General features: G+C 41.8%; 1 protein-coding gene across 1 annotated transcript in view; it reads left to right on the top strand.

The window, feature by feature from the left end:
* The first annotated feature begins 6 nt into the window (after positions 1-6).
* LAMC1 (laminin subunit gamma 1) overlaps positions 7-15634 on the top strand; it is a 116156-nt gene continuing 100528 nt past the window's right edge. The window contains exon 1 of the mRNA XM_011361201.2: positions 7-323. Within this exon, the coding sequence (XP_011359503.1) occupies positions 14-323 (310 nt within the window). The 5' untranslated portion in view covers positions 7-13. The remainder of the gene's footprint in view (positions 324-15634) is intronic.

Here is a 15634-nt window from a genome sequence, read left to right as displayed (position 1 = left end):
CGCCCGCGCGGCCATGGACGAGTGCACGGACGAGGGCGGCCGGCCGCAGCGCTGCATGCCGGAGTTCGTCAACGCCGCCTTCAACGTGACCGTGGTGGCCACCAACACGTGCGGGACTCCGCCCGAGGAGTACTGTGTGCAGACCGGGGTGACCGGGGTCACCAAGTCCTGTCACCTGTGCGACGCCGGGCAGCCCCACCTGCAGCACGGGGCAGCCTTCCTGACCGACTACAACAACCAGGCCGACACCACCTGGTGGCAAAGCCAGACCATGCTGGCCGGGGTGCAGTACCCCAACTCCATCAACCTCACGCTGCACCTGGGTAAGCGGTGACAGCCCTGTCCCTTACTACTGCTCGCCAACAGTCCAGCGCCCGGGCCGTCTTCACCCCTGGCCCAGCCCGCCGGGCCCAAACAGCCGTGTGCTGGCTCTCTGCTCCCCCGCATGGGCCACGCAGAAAGTCCCCTCTCCAACTTCCAAATTAGATCTAGCACTTAACATCCCGCGAGGGCCAAGATGCTTCGCGCCAGCATCTCTCTGTCTGCTTTTCTGTTCTTTCTAACTTAACCGGGTTCTCGCTCCCTTGATTATTCGATATTTCGGCAGTTTTCGTCCCTCTTTTCGGAAGCGTTAATCAGAAACCGCCATCCGCGCTCTTGTCTCTGCTAGCAGGCCCATCACAGCGTATTCGTGGATCAGCGACAAGAGGGTCCACCTTAAGCAGTTCCCTTGTTGAAAAGTCTTCCAGGGTTGAGGGTGATTGCTGTCTGCTCTGTTGAATAAGCTGGAGAGGAAAGGTCCAAGACTGGGGAATTTGAGGGGAGCAAATGCCTTTACTACCGGTAATGTCTACGTGTAATTAAAATAGAAATTCACGTTTAAGGTTATTGTTCTTTACAGTCGTTCAGTCTTAATTAAGAGCCACCCAGCCCTTTCACCGGTAATCCTGGTACAGAGGAAACAAAAGGAAGCGTCTGCACTCACTGTAATTGCTGGGCCCAGGTTTGTCCCTGGGTAAAAAGGCACTCCTCGCTGCCTTCCTTTCGCTTTGATTCAAAGCAAGTGTGGAAACTTGTGTAAGTGACCTTTTTTTTACAAATCAGGAAAGGGATATACGGAAAACACCATTGCTGGGGGTGGGAGGGCGTAGACAAGGATGTTCGTGTTTATCTTAAAGTATCAAACATGCTGTTTGATCTAGGTGAGTTTTTCTTTATCATTGAAATATAAAACAAACATTATAGTTAACAGAGTAACTGTAGTTAACAGAGTAACGTGTGGGAGAACCTGCATTTGATTTGTAGAGCTTCAAACCCCATTGCATTGAAAGACTTGATTTTACGGTGGCTGGTAGTAATGGACTTCCAGAGAGAGCGGAGCACCAGCCCATTCTTCTGTCAAAGCTGGGTCATTCTGTAAGGCTAATGACATTATTTGGGGGCCTTTGACAGGAACATTTTGAAGGCAAATGGTTCTTTTGGTCATGGTTTTGTATTTTTTCTTTCCATCGCTCTCTGGTACACTGAACTTTATAGAAAGTGTCAAGATGCCAGAGAAAGAATATGACTTACAAAAAAACCTTTGAAAAATGGAGTTAAATTACTGTGTGTGGAGTATGTTTTAGAAAAGCGGTATTTAGTAACTTTGTAGTAAATGCCATTTTATTTGTAGACAAGTCATTAGGAAGATTAAACTTTTTGAAAATAAGTTCATAAAGTGAAACTCTGAGACTCCTGCTTTTCAGAGATGAAGGAAGTAAACTGTACTGAGTTCAGTTTTTCGAAGGGATTGGGAACATACAGAACTAGCTGTATCTTGCAGCGGGTGCCTTTCTAAAGACTGCAAGACACCTAGGTCTTCTAAGACAGCGAGGATGCTCTTTAGCTATTTTCTCCTAAATGTTACCCTTTTAAACTTGGCCAAGATTATTTTTGAGACTTACATCCAACTATTTTTGTTTAAATTTTCACGTGTGAAAGTTTCTGTGTTGAATTTCGAATGCCCACAAAGTCTTATTTTATCTATTTTCACATATTAAACATTTCAAAGTAAAGGCATCACCTTGATGTCTCAAAGTGCCCTAGAGTCAATTGAAAATTTCTGAACAAGAATCTCTTATGTACGTAAAGGTGGGGCTGTCAGTCTTGGCCTTCTGAATTTTCTGCTGTGGGTACTATGTAGCAAAAGGTTATTTCAGATGATTATAGAGGTAGATTACTCAACAGTTGCTTCTCTGTTACAAAGATAATGCCCTGGGTTAGACAGTATCAGTCAAGTTAGGTTGCTGTTGCTGGGAGGTAGATACAGTAACTCTGGATCCTGGTGATTAAAAGGTCAAAAGAGATTTTAGAGTTCACCTACTTAGGACTCTACCATGACTTTTCAGTCTAAAAATATCATATGTTTGGACTTGTTTTTGCTGAAAGTTTCTTCAGTTTGTGATAATATTTTTGCTAATGAGGTTCATAAACTATTGGTTTAAAACTTAAGTTAAATTATTTAAAATAGTTTCATATTAGTATTATGATTGACTGTAAAAACATTTACCTTAAACTTTTTAGATAGACAATTTTAGAAAACTTGACTAGAACTCACTGTACTTGTTCTTGGATGAGAAATGATGTCCTGGAGGAAATTGTGTGTGATGGGGAAGGGGAGGGAGATTCCTGTAGCCTTGATGTCTCAATGTCCCCCGCCCCCATGTGTACTGTCTTTTTAATTGATAAGGATATATGTATATATACACTGGCTTTATGATGTTCAGCATATTCACTCCCTGACTCCAGTTCCTCCATGGGCTCTAGCTAACTAATTATTTCCCATGAATTCAAGTACCATGACTGTTTGTGCATCTATTAAATCTCCCATCCAGTTCAAATTTCACATACCCTTAAACAAGTGATGCATATTGTGCTCTGCCCTCACAGAGCATGTGAAACTCGAAGTGAGCAGTGTGAAAGAACTAGGTCTAGCCACTACTTTTCCAGGCTTCCTTTTAATGTTAAACTTTAAATGCAGTAAACTTTAAAATAAGCAAAGTCAGATTGTACTTAAGTAGTCACAAGAAACATACATGTTTTGGCACAGACCATAAGTCATTTTTTTTTTATTATAAAAATAAAACATACCATGGCAAATTAAAACAGTAAGTGTAATGACTAGTGAGTCTCTTCATCTCCAGTTACTAAGTTGCCCTGGAGACCACCTGCACAATTTCTTATGTAATGCTCCGGAAACTTTTAATGCCCACGCATGTGTATATAAAATTACACGATCATTTTAACTGGTACCTTTTGGGTGGGCTGAGGAACATTTTAACAGACAGCAAGTACAAATTAGATCATTGTACAATTATCATAACTTGTACAAAAGCCAGGAAAACCAGCACTGATTCTGAAAAGCAGCCACGTTTTAAGCAGCATGTATAGTAATCCAGGGTGCAGGGTGCAGTGTGCAGTGTATCCTCAGATAAAATGCGTTTAAGTTGCTGTGGGAACCAGAACTGCATTTTCTGCCTATTATGGAGAGAAATCTCAGCCAGGCACCCTTTTTCTAAAAAGTTAATTATTTTGTGTTCAAATTCTGAATCTTCTGACTGCTGTATGGATTTTCTGATTGCTGTTTAAGTTTGGCTTTTGTGTTTTTTTATAATAAGTCATAATAGGTTTTATCAGTATCAGTGGGGTAGTTGATAGTAAGATTGTAGCTGCGGATTTCACTTTTATTAAGCAGCCCTTCTAATTAACTTGATAGTCATTATGGATGGAAACTTGGCAGACTGGGTCTTGAGCTTGGAGGAAGGTAGCTTTCCCTTTTACTAAAAACAATTAGATTAAGGGAGTGCTGACTTATAAAACCAACTCTACCAGAGTTTATGGAACTCCTAAAATTTACACCAACATCAGAATAGATTCCAAGCTCCTTATAAGGTAGAACAATAATGATTAAAGATGCTTTTTAGCTATATCTAAATATCTTTTTTGCATGTCTAAATTAGAATAATTGATATGTAAGGATATTACATTTTATTCTGGTATAATATTTATTTGGTCCTCTGCTGTATATTTAACATGAAAGAGACAGCAATTTTTTTCCCCCAGGAAAGTCTTAGGCTCTGTGTCAGGGAATAGTTCACTCGGGTGATGTCACTGTGGTATTCACGCACCCCGAGGGGACACTATTTTCGGTTGTCTCACAAAGGCCTGATTTACATTTTGCAGGTTTCAACTTGCGAGTGAAAGAACACTTCTCTAATGGCCAGCGGTCGTTGAATACAGTTTTATAAAGTCGCTGTTTTCCGGTTCTACAATTCACTGCTTTTTCCTGTAAATACCTTCTCCATGTTTCTAAAGCATGCGGAACAACACTTTGCACATTAAGAGAGAAGTTGGAACTATAAAGCATCCCCTCATCCCAATAATTTTGTCATTGGCTGCATTCGTGGGAGGTATATGGTTTGACTATTTCAATTCTAAATCCTTTTAGGAAGTTGGATGTGCCTTTTGCTGGGCACATCTTCCCCCGTGCATACATTCTCATGTTACTGCCAAATATTCTGCTAACATTTTTAAAATACCCACTAAATGCATAGCATAGTGCCTGGTAGAAAGATGTAGAAGGTTGAAGTTCCCATCTTTAGAAGTTTATACTCTATTAGACAGAATCTTTATACTTAGTTGTAATGCCATTACAGTAATAAATCAGGAATGCAGTACCTTTATGATATTTCACAGTTTTTAGAGCCTCCGGTTTGTTACTGATTAGATTTTCACAGCACAGGACAGGTAAATACGAAGATCTCGAGGAGGTGATTTGCCAGGAGTCACCGTGGACGTAGGTTTTGACTCAGTCTAAAGCACTAGGCCCCTGAAACTCTTAGTTTCTCTAACAAATCTCAAAAAAATGATCTCTACTTTATTCCAGGGCAACTTTAAAATACAAATTCACGTACACACTGATTCAGAGATAGCAGACTCCCTTGGTTTTTCTCCTAGTCTGTCTGTTCCTTTCACTTAGGTTTCACTGGAGTCTTTTTTGCATGCTACTCACTCTCCCCGAATGACCTCCTCTTAATCTCAAGGCTTCATACTGTTTGCAAATCAGTACATTACAAATTTATGTCTCCAGGCCAGCTCTTTCTCCAGACCAAAAGACTTATTAGACATGGTCAATTTGGGATGTCCAGAGGCCATGTCCAAAACTAAATTCATCCTTTATCATCATCTTACGCAACTCAAAGCCGTATCTTAATGAATGGCACTAATGTGTTACTATGAGACTTTTGATCAGTCTTTTGCCAAATGTCCCACGGACGATAACCATGTTTGATAGTCCATCATTGGTAAAGATTACTCTGTTTGGTGAGCAGGTAGGATCCACGGCTGGGAGGCAGGTCAGGTCTGGGCCGCTGTAAGGCCACCTTTCCTACCCATCCTTCCTACCGTCTGCCTAAGACTCTACTCTTACCTCCTGAGTCCAGCCACCGTGTCTCTCGAATCCTCTTCTATCTCTGACTTGCTGTAGCTCCCCATTGAAGTTCGCCTGGATTACTGCAGCAGCTCCCTCACTAACCCCTTCCTGCCTGCGGTTTCGCCCCTTGTATCTGGACAGCCACACTTTGGACTGAGCCCCCATGTGCACTGTCTTTTTAAATGATAAGGATATATGTATATATACACTGGCTTTAAAAAGCAAACCCGATGATAGCATTTCCCAGCTAAAAGTTCTGCAGCGGTTCCTCAAGCCTGTAGGGTAAAGTCCAGACCCCTTGGCACGGTGCCCACGGTACTTTAGGGTCCAGAGCTCTTTAATCTCCAGGCTTAAGCTTTTGTCGTTTTACATGCTTTGGTTTCGAACACTTCTCCCCAGCGACACCACCTTTGGGAATCCTTCCCAGACTGTCTCTCTCCCCTTTCTGTCCCGTTCTCTGGCTTGGATTAGGTGTTCCACTCGCACCACTCTGCAGATGTCTACCACGTGGCGTTGTCTGTTTCTTTACTCGTCTGTCTCCACTTGTAGACCACAAGGTCTTGGAAGGCATGGTCAGGGACTTGATCTTTTCAGTCCGGTGCAGTAAAACCCACATTAATAAATTGCTTGCTATGCCTCAGCTCCAAGCAGGTTCCTGGATGTGTAGTGATTCATAGGACAATGCCCCAACTTCATGGAACTTGGGGCCTACAGCTGAAGACCTAGGTCTTTAAATGGCAGGAGGGCAATTATAGCCCACTGGCCAAATCCAGCCCAGGTCCGCCACCTGTGTTTCTATGGGCCATGTGCTAAGAATGGTTTTTACATCTTTAATTGGTTTGAAATCAAAAGAAAACATTTTGTGACATGGGAAAATTATATGAAATTCAAATTTTAGTATCTATAATGTTCTTCTGGAACACAGGTTCATTTATTAATGTTGTCTGTGGAGGCTTTTGCACCATAAAGGCAGAATTGAGTAATTGCAACAAACACTATGTCCTGGCCCACAAAGCCTAAAATATTTACTACTATCTGGCCCTCTACAGCACAAGTGTGATGACCTCAGGTCTACACCTATATGTTTAGTGTTATGTAATAAGTCCTAAGTGAAAGGTACATGCACAGAGAACATTCACTTAACTTACCACTTGGATGGAGGCTGGAGGCTTAGAATCTTCAGAGCTTAGCAGTGTGTCTGTGTCTGGTGTAGTATTGTATGTATGTATGTCTGTATGCATAATGAGTGAATAAACAAATGCCTGAATTATAAGAAGCCCCCAAACACTGCACATTAAATTCTTCTCAGTAATACTTTTGAACTCGTGTTTATTTTTGTCAGTGCCATCTCTCGATTTTCTTGCGATGTATGCCACTGTAATAGCTAATATGAAATATGGTACATGGGTGTTTTATTTCTGTAGCTTTATAAAGAAGTACTAAGGTGCAGAACTGATATGGAAGCGAAAGGTCTGCGACTCTCCTTTTTTGGGAAACAATTAGACTTTTATATGACTTGAAGTCAGCTAGATACATTTTGTGAGAAAGTTGCTCAGGTTTGAATCTCACATGGGAATATGTATTTCTGGGATTTTAATGTTAATATTCTGTGTTTTCCCTTTGGAAATGGACAGAAACGAATTTAAAATAAAAAAAATACATATATATATTTCCATGTCTATTATTGACAGACTCTTAAAGGGGATTTAAGCAGTGGCAAGGGAAGCTCACAGTGAAATGTTTGCTTATCGTGTATGGCATCGTTTTTAGTCTCATTCGTTAGGGGTACGGTTAGAGGACAGACATGCTAGGGTGTGCCTTCTCTTCGGGACAGCGAGGACACGTGGAGTACGGTGTAGCCTACTGTATCCACACTGACGTGTCAGGCAGGCGAACGATAATCACTTGTTTGTCTAGAGTTGACAGGCGGCAGAACCGACAGATACTGCCTGTTCCTTGTTTCCATCTGTACTTGACAGCTCTATTGCTGTTCTGTTTGGATTTTAGGGGAAAGTGTCAAAGTTTAGAGCAGAGCTGTTTGTTCATTTTTATTGCCCAAAATTCCTGAGGAGATTTTTAAAAATAAGGGATTAATCTGCTCCTTATCTTAAGTTGTCAATTGCAAAAGGTTAGCTCTCAGGATGCCTGTGTGCTGGTTCTGGCACCTCGCCTGAGTTGCTTGCTCTGAGATGTGTGACAGGGACATCCTGGCATTTGCCAGCAGCTCCTTTCTTGTGAAAGGATAAAGTTAGATGTTTGCTCATTTGGGCCTAAAATTGACAGCTTGCTAAAAGGGGTTAACCAGAAAACTCATTTATAGAAACGTCTCTGAGGTTTTAGAGTATTGTGCCAGACGGTGGTGACACTAATTAAGTACATCTGCTTTTCTTTCCATGGGCTCTTCCCCGGGGCCAGCCTAAAATAACTGGGCCCAGTCAGCCCGGTGCCCGGGGCAGCTACATATTCATGAAATAAAATAAAGGAGACTTATCTCTTTCTTAGACAATGGCGCTCTCAGATCTCTTATGGGAGGAGAACCTCGTGGCAAGGCTGTGAGATGAATTAGGGGATTTATATGATTTCTTTTAAAACTTTAGGAGTTATATTCCCTCAGCTCCCTGCTTTTACAATTTGTTTCCAGCCGCGTGGCTGCTTCCTGTTGTAGAGAAAGCATCCTTGGATTTTTGTTTTATCATCTTGTTTGGATTTTTCAAAAAAAAACCCCTTTAGATTATTCTTTGTTATTTTATCTTTTTGTTTTGAAAGCTCTTGGAAATATTAATTCAGAATCAACCTCCTTCCCATTTCTTTTTTTATGTCTTGGAGTTAAAAATATGAATGGTCTTGTAAAGCGTTTGGGACTCAACGAATTTTGTTTTGTGATGGTAAATCATAGTGGACGTGAAGGTTGCTACTAACCAAAATGATCTCCCGTGGCAATGACTGTGAGGCACCTAGTCATTGTTTTCAGAGACACAGTTAATGGCCAGTCTTTTTTCCCTTTAGAGTTCTGACTTTATGTTCTATACCTTGATGGGAGTGGAGGTTACATAGGTGTGCACCTGTGCACAGCTTCACAGCTTCACATCTAATATTTGTGAACTGCATTATATGTAAATTATCGCTCGAATTAAAAAAAAAAAAGAAAGAAACTTTTGAACCAATTATAACATGAGTTCCTTTGTTTTTGGCATATTTTGTCTTAAAATAGGACGAGGCTTTAATCGTCTAAGATATATTTCTCTCACTGTCTTTCTATTCTCTGCCAGCAGTTGCTGGCATTAATAGGTGTTAGCAAATATGGGTTGCGTGAACGGACAGATGAGTGAACCAGCTGATTTTAGGTGAGGTATCGGCCGGCTTTAACGGAAGTACCTGCAGAGTGTGTTCAGAAGAGCATTCAGACGAGCTTCCTGCGAAGTCTCAGGAGGCGGAGTGTGGGGAGCGTGTGGACGAGCAGTTAGTTCTCTTTGCTCCTCTCACCTGCCTTTAAGCAGGTCATGGTTTTGGTTGGTGCTTTGTGGTTTGAAGCGATGGGATGGTGAGTCTGTGGTTTTTGCTGCAGGTAGAGGATCCTCTAAGAATGCTGCTTCTGTGTGGCATGGCTTTTGGTCTAGTTTTTATCTAACTTGTTATTTAATTTTTATGGTGAAAATGAAATATTCCACAAATTGCTTATAATGTGAAGAGCTCATATTCTTTCCTTTGACATATTCTATGCAGTGACTTCCTCGTTGAGCCTTTTAGAAATAAGAAAGTCTGAAGTTTGACTTGTGTGGATTTCTTAGAGAAGTTTGTGGAATTTTGCCAAGTATATCTAACAAAGTGGAAAGACTTACGCACTCAAAATTAAGTGAGGTTATTGGATTGTGATTCTTATTAGTTAGTGGACAAACGTCTTATGTAAATAAGCCAGCCAGTGAGAAAATTCTTCATTTATGGCTATTGTAATAAAGGATGTCTGGGTAACAGTAGATGTCAAAATGCTTTCTTTATCCTCACGTAATTTATAATGTGTTTCAGGAGATGAGACATAAACATTCATGTTCAGGAAACCAATAGGACAATATAAACACAGTAAAAATAATTCAGTCAAAACTTTTTGAAGTGTAGAGGGAATGCCTGCAAAGCACTTTGAAGAGTGTGGATTGAAGTTAGCCAGGAAAAGCTTCTTGGGTCTTGAAGAAAAGACCCAAGTGGACATGATGGAGGGCTTCCAGGAAGGGTGAATTGTTTGAATCAAGATCTAAAAGTAACCAGATAATGGTGAAGATATTGTTTGCTTTTCTCGGGGTAGGACGGCATCAGAGATGGGTTCTGGAGAGACGAAGATCTTAAAAACTAGGCGACAAAACAAAGTAAGTTACCTTTCATTGAGTGCTTCCTAGTTAGCTCTTCGGACCCTTGAAATGATCTTGAGAACTCTTGTTCTCCTGTATGAAGCAGTAATGTCAGGCGACGAGGGACTCCTCTGAGGTGGAACAGGCAGACTTTAGGTGGGAACCTCGCCCTCTCGTTGTACATAGGTCCCGCTCTCGCTCCTCTCCCGTGTCAGAACATACCGGAAGGTGATAGAGAACTGTACAGAGACCTTTAACGGGGGAGTGAAATGCATGCACACGAAACCCAAGAACTGACCCGGCTTTCCCTGGCAGCCTCTGCTGGAGGAACTCTGGCTTCAGGTGGCTTCTCTCCTCAAGGGCTCTGCACTTATTTGTGAAGAACAGGGTTGTTAGGTTTGAGGTACTTACACTAGTTTTCTAATATTTAGCTGTTAATGCCTTTAGGAATTTCTAAGGAATTTATTGAATTTCAGAATGAGATCCTGGGTTTTGTCAGTGTCTCCTGACAGGAAAATGGTACCACATACCCTATTTCCTGGAGGGCGGTGGGGGACGGCCACCTTATCTCCTTTCTTTCTGGTTGGTGAGAATTGCTGCATTTAGTTCAGTTGCTTACTTTATCTGACGTCCTTGAAGATAAGGCTTCCAGGTCCATCTCCAGGTTCTATTTCATTTCCCCTCTGCTTCAAGCAAATTCTCACTCTTACATGGTTGTTTAAGTTTGCTAACTGAATAGGTCTAAGCGCTTTTGATGGATGGTGGATGGTTTGATTGATTGATAACTACTGTGGTCCTAGGAGATTTCTTTGTCACTGTTGTAGGAAGTGACTTCCTTTGCCTTGATTTCTTTACATGTTAATTTGTAAATCTCTAACTCTGTCTATCTAATCTATCTTATTTATTTATCTGTTATAAAGTCCATCTCTCCTTAGTTTCTCCAGAGTATCTCTGAGCAAAGATTTAAACAGGGGACTCTTAGATACCTTTAAAAAAATTTTTTTTTTAACTTTTTAAAAATTAAAAACAATTTTTTTTGCTTTGTCTCTGAAGAAGAGGGTCATAATTTCCACTTAGATTTTGTATTTGGTACTGCTCCCCCACTATATGCTATCTCTACTTCTAGAACTCAAGATTCTAGGACGGATTTTTTTTTTTACAGGTACAAGTTTGACTGATTAAATTTTAAGTATTACTGAATCACAGCCCTGCTTTCTCTGCATCCTTTACAGACCCGCTTAGTACACGTTGTATTTTCGTGATACAAGTGGTTACATCATCACATCCTGGTGACTGATGATTTTTAAATGCACATACTCAATTTTTCTTTCATGTGGGGAGGTTGGGTGGGATGGCAGCCACTGCTACATTTGATGGCTGAATGTTGGATTTGAAATTTGCTCCACCTTTACCAGCTGGTAAAATATAGAAGCATAAATATTTTCTCAAGGCTTCTCCATCAACTTTCTTCAAAGAGAATGGAAAGATCTAACTACAGTTGACCCTTGAACAACATGGGTTTGAACTGTATGAATCCACTTAATATGTGGATTTTTTGGATATACAGCAGACCCTTTGTATCTGCACTTTTATATCCTTGGATTCAACCAACCTTGGATCAAGACAGTATTTTCGATCCGTGGTTGGGAATCCATCGATGGGAATTCTCAGATGCTGAGGGCCAGCTGTGTGTGTTGTTCTACGCTGTTATATGTAAGGGACTTGAGCATATATGTATGTTGATGTCTGTAAAAGGTCCTGAAAAGCAGCCACCCGTGGATACTGAGGGATGAGTATGGTTATGTTTTGGGGGAGTCAAAAGTTACACGCAGATTTTCAATTGCACAAAGGTCGGTGCCCTAATCTCCATGTTGTTCAAGGGTCACCTGTATTTCCAAGAGAGAAGCTTCACAGTTTTTGAAAAAGGGGTAGTGACAGCTTGATGAAATGAGTCAAACAGCTTTTTTTTTTTGAGCTTTCTATTCAGTGGCAGGAACTGGGAAGTAATGCTTTCCTGCTCTGAAACCACAAATCCTGATTAGAGGCAGGAATGGTCATATTCTCAGATCATCTTATTATCAGAACTATTAAGGACTAAGTGATGGTAACTTGGCAGTGTGCAATGACTAGATCTAGATACGGATTCTGTTTGTGTTCTGTCCCTATCCCTTACAACGTTCAGGCCTTTAGTTTTCTGGAATGTTGGCATCTAATGGACTTTTTAACATGTGGCTAACTAGAATCATAAAATCATGAAATTTTGGAGTTGGAAAGAAACAAAATTTTAAGCTATAAAAAATATTTTAGGGATGTGTCCTGGTTTAACTTATTCAGTCTTTTAAAGAATCTTTAATAGACGTTAGGGTGCGGTTGCCATGGTTTCGCAGTTGATCTGTACACCTGAGCTCCTTGCTGCTGCTCCGCCCCCCAGCGGTTTCTGCTCATCGGGGACCTTATTCTGATCGGACTGATGACTTCTCCTGTTGTTTTGGTGTCACTACGTTTTTAGCTTATTATTTTAATGCCAGATCATGATCTGGTAGAGAGGAGCATCCCGGAAACTCTCATCGAAACCACGCGTTCTTTTGGGAGGTGGTGAGGCACAGGGGAGTTAGAGACCAAAAGAACAAGTGTGTACTTAGTTGTGTTGGCCGTGTGATTGCTCCTTTGTGGAAAAAGGCCACGTTCTGTGGGGCTGAGGCTCTAGGATTAACTTCTAGAGCTGCTCTATACATAGTTTTGAATTTATAGTGAATATTTTAGATAAGTTCATGGGATAAAAAGTTAATTAAAGACTAAATTCTTAGAACTCTACTACGGATTATGAAAGTGTGTGGGAACATCTGTAATACAGCTGTAATAAAATTTGTTTACTTTGTCAGGATCGCTTTAGAGGCTCGAACTGGTTTGTTTCCTGCTGTTTTCAGCGTTTTTGCCTCATGCCAAGGAATAAGTTAGCATCACCTCCTGATGGAATTGGGAGCATTCGGTTTTGTGGCCATTTTAGTAAGATTTTGGTTTTAAACTTATGCCCACTTGAAAGCTTTTCTATCCTGGCACAAGATGTGGAGGGTGAATCAGGGGTGAATCAGAAGAGGGACTGATTCCGGACGTTAACGTCTTTTCCAGATGTTAGGAATGTAGGCTCGTTTTCTGTGCTGCTTTTTGTGTGTTCTTGTGTGCGTATCTCTGTGTTTTCTGTGTTTTTACGGGAAATCCCCTTGGGGAAGGGAGGATCTGCTATTTGGATTGGGACATAATAAGTATTACATTTCTTTATGAAATCTTGCGAGTTGGTATTGCCGTTTCTGTGACAGAAGGGAGAGACAGCTTTGTTCCCATGAGGGAGGCTGTTGGGAAGGGTGGTGTTGGGGTGAAATTGTATGGAAATAACTGAAAAACAGACTTCTTCACATCTCTAGAGGTTTTCAATTATGGAATGGGCCGCTAATGCTCTGAATCAGCAGCCTTTTAACCATGTCTGACGAAATAGACCTTGTTTTTGAAGCTCACAGCAGTGCCTCGCTCCCTGTTGTCTCTTTGTTCATCTTGCTAACACACAGCTGGTTTTCTTCATACATCATTTTGTGTTCAGCTGCCCGGTTACTTCCTCAGGTCCCTTTTATGGTGAACAGTGGACACATGGGAGTTCGAACACCCAAGTGTGTGGTTGTTCAAACAGGAAGTCTCAAGGAAGCACAGTAGCCTTGTCAGAGGAACAAAAGATGGAACGAGAAAGGCCCTTGATGATTCTAGGCTTAAAAGCACCTGCAGGGAACCATCTGACAGTTTCTGAGATACAGACATTCTGCAGCTTCAAAGTGGAATGTTTTATTTGGAACTTGTTTCATTTTTTAAACATTTGGAGTATATTAAGCCCTAATCAATAAAATAGAAATGGAGGTGAAAAAATATAAATAATGTAGCATTATTAGCATTAAGAACAAGAAGGAAGCTCTACCTGTGGGGGTGACTGTGGGTCTTAGGAAGGAAGTTACAGCCCCCTGTACAGGGATGACGATGCCGTACTAGGGAGCGAGCAGAGAGGCAGGACTGAGCCTTGACAGGGACTCGGAGAGCTTGATGGGATTGCTTTGGAAGACGATTTCATGCGGAGCCTTTGGCTATTGAGTCCTGGAGGGATGTGAGATAACTAAGAATGGTAGGTTTCGAGTAAAGATCATGCATTCTAGTGGGAGCGCATGAATGTGTGTCCCAACAAATACGCTCTAGGACAGATCTAGGACAGATCGTAAAGTGCCATAGAGAGGGATGAAAACCCACGTGACTGCAAAGGAGACCTGATTACCGCTGATTCCGATCAATGACTTCTCGGAGCATTTATCTGGTGACTTTTCAGATTCCTATCAACTTTGAGATTCTTTGATTATGTGATAGAGGACTTGTTAGAACTAGTCAAACCCTGATTTTAGGTTTCAAAATGAAAATTAAATCTGTAAGTTAAGGAAGGGGAAGCGGTGGGCTGACAGTTCGTATTAAGCAAGTAGGATGATGCAAATACTGAAGAAAAGGTTTCCGTTTTAGGCTTAATTAATGGAAGCAGTAGTCATCAAACCACAGGAGCACTGGTTATGTGCATCGTATTACTGGAACTGTGCCTTTTGTTCCAGCTAACATAAACAGGTTCACACAGTATGACCGTGACATCTTTTCTTGATTTTTTTTTTTTTTTTTGCTTGTTTATTTGGCCACTTCCTACTTGTCCTTCAGAATTCCTGGCAGGGTTCAACTCCGCAAAGATTTTGTGGATTTCTGATTCCTCCTGCCTCTCTGTAGCATTTGCCATTATGTCGTTTGATGTTCATATGTTTACTCATTTCTAAAAATCAGTGAACGGATAGCATGCCTGTGATGTAAGAGGTTCTCTATTGTATTGTTTTTCTCCATTTCTCCCATTAGACTGGGTTCATTGAGGACAAATTGAATACATTGAGTCCCCTGACTAAGTCATTGAGCGCCTGCTATGTACAAGGTGCCACAGAATCCTGGAGGCAGCTGGAGCTTAACTCCTGCGTGAAAGTGTGCAGTGCAGAGGGCCGGACCCAGGGAGGGTTTCACTGGCTTGCTTTTTTTCCACTGGCTTTTCCATTCCTACAGTATAGTATCATACTTTCTATAGAAGCTCAAATGTTTGCTGAATGAGTGAATTCCTATTTCTCTGAGGCTATGGCCCGAGAATGCAGATGAGGGTGAGAAATGGCAATTTCGTTTCGATTTTCTCAAGATGGGCTTTGCTTTTTAGTTAGGGTTACGGAAACAGGCGGGGTGGGATCGCTAGCACGTGGTGCAACTCCCTTATACCACCGTGGTTAGGTGAAGACTCAGCCACAGTAGCAAAGAGCCCCATGAATAAAGCAGTTTGAAACACTGATGTTTCTCTTTCATGTGGCACTCCCGAGGTAAGTGAGTGGCAGGGTGGCTCTGACCCACACAGGCGCTTTGAGGTCCAGGCTCCATTCATCTGTATGATCTGCCATCTCTAAGAGCAGGGGTCCTGAACCCTCAGGCCACGGCCTGCTAGGAACTGGGCCGCACAGCAGGAGGTGAGCAGCGAGTGGCCAGTGAGTGAGCGAAGCTTCATCTGTATTTGCAGCCGCTCCCCAGTGCTGGCATTGCCGCCTCAGCGCCACCTCGAATCATCAGGTATTAGATTCTCATAGGAGCACCGGTCTCTGGTGCCAAAAAGGTTGGGGACCTCTCCCTTAGAGTGTTGTCCTTATGTGTGTGGTGGCAGTTCGGTGATGGGCTCCTCTGTGTTCCAAATAGGACGATACTGCGTGTCTTAATTCTTAAGACCGAGACC

This window comes from Pteropus vampyrus, unplaced genomic scaffold, assembly GCF_000151845.1.
Source record: "Pteropus vampyrus isolate Shadow unplaced genomic scaffold, Pvam_2.0 Scaffold65, whole genome shotgun sequence".
In the NCBI taxonomy this organism is placed as follows: domain Eukaryota; kingdom Metazoa; phylum Chordata; class Mammalia; order Chiroptera; family Pteropodidae; genus Pteropus; species Pteropus vampyrus.
This window is presented reverse-complemented; position numbering and strand designations above follow the sequence as displayed.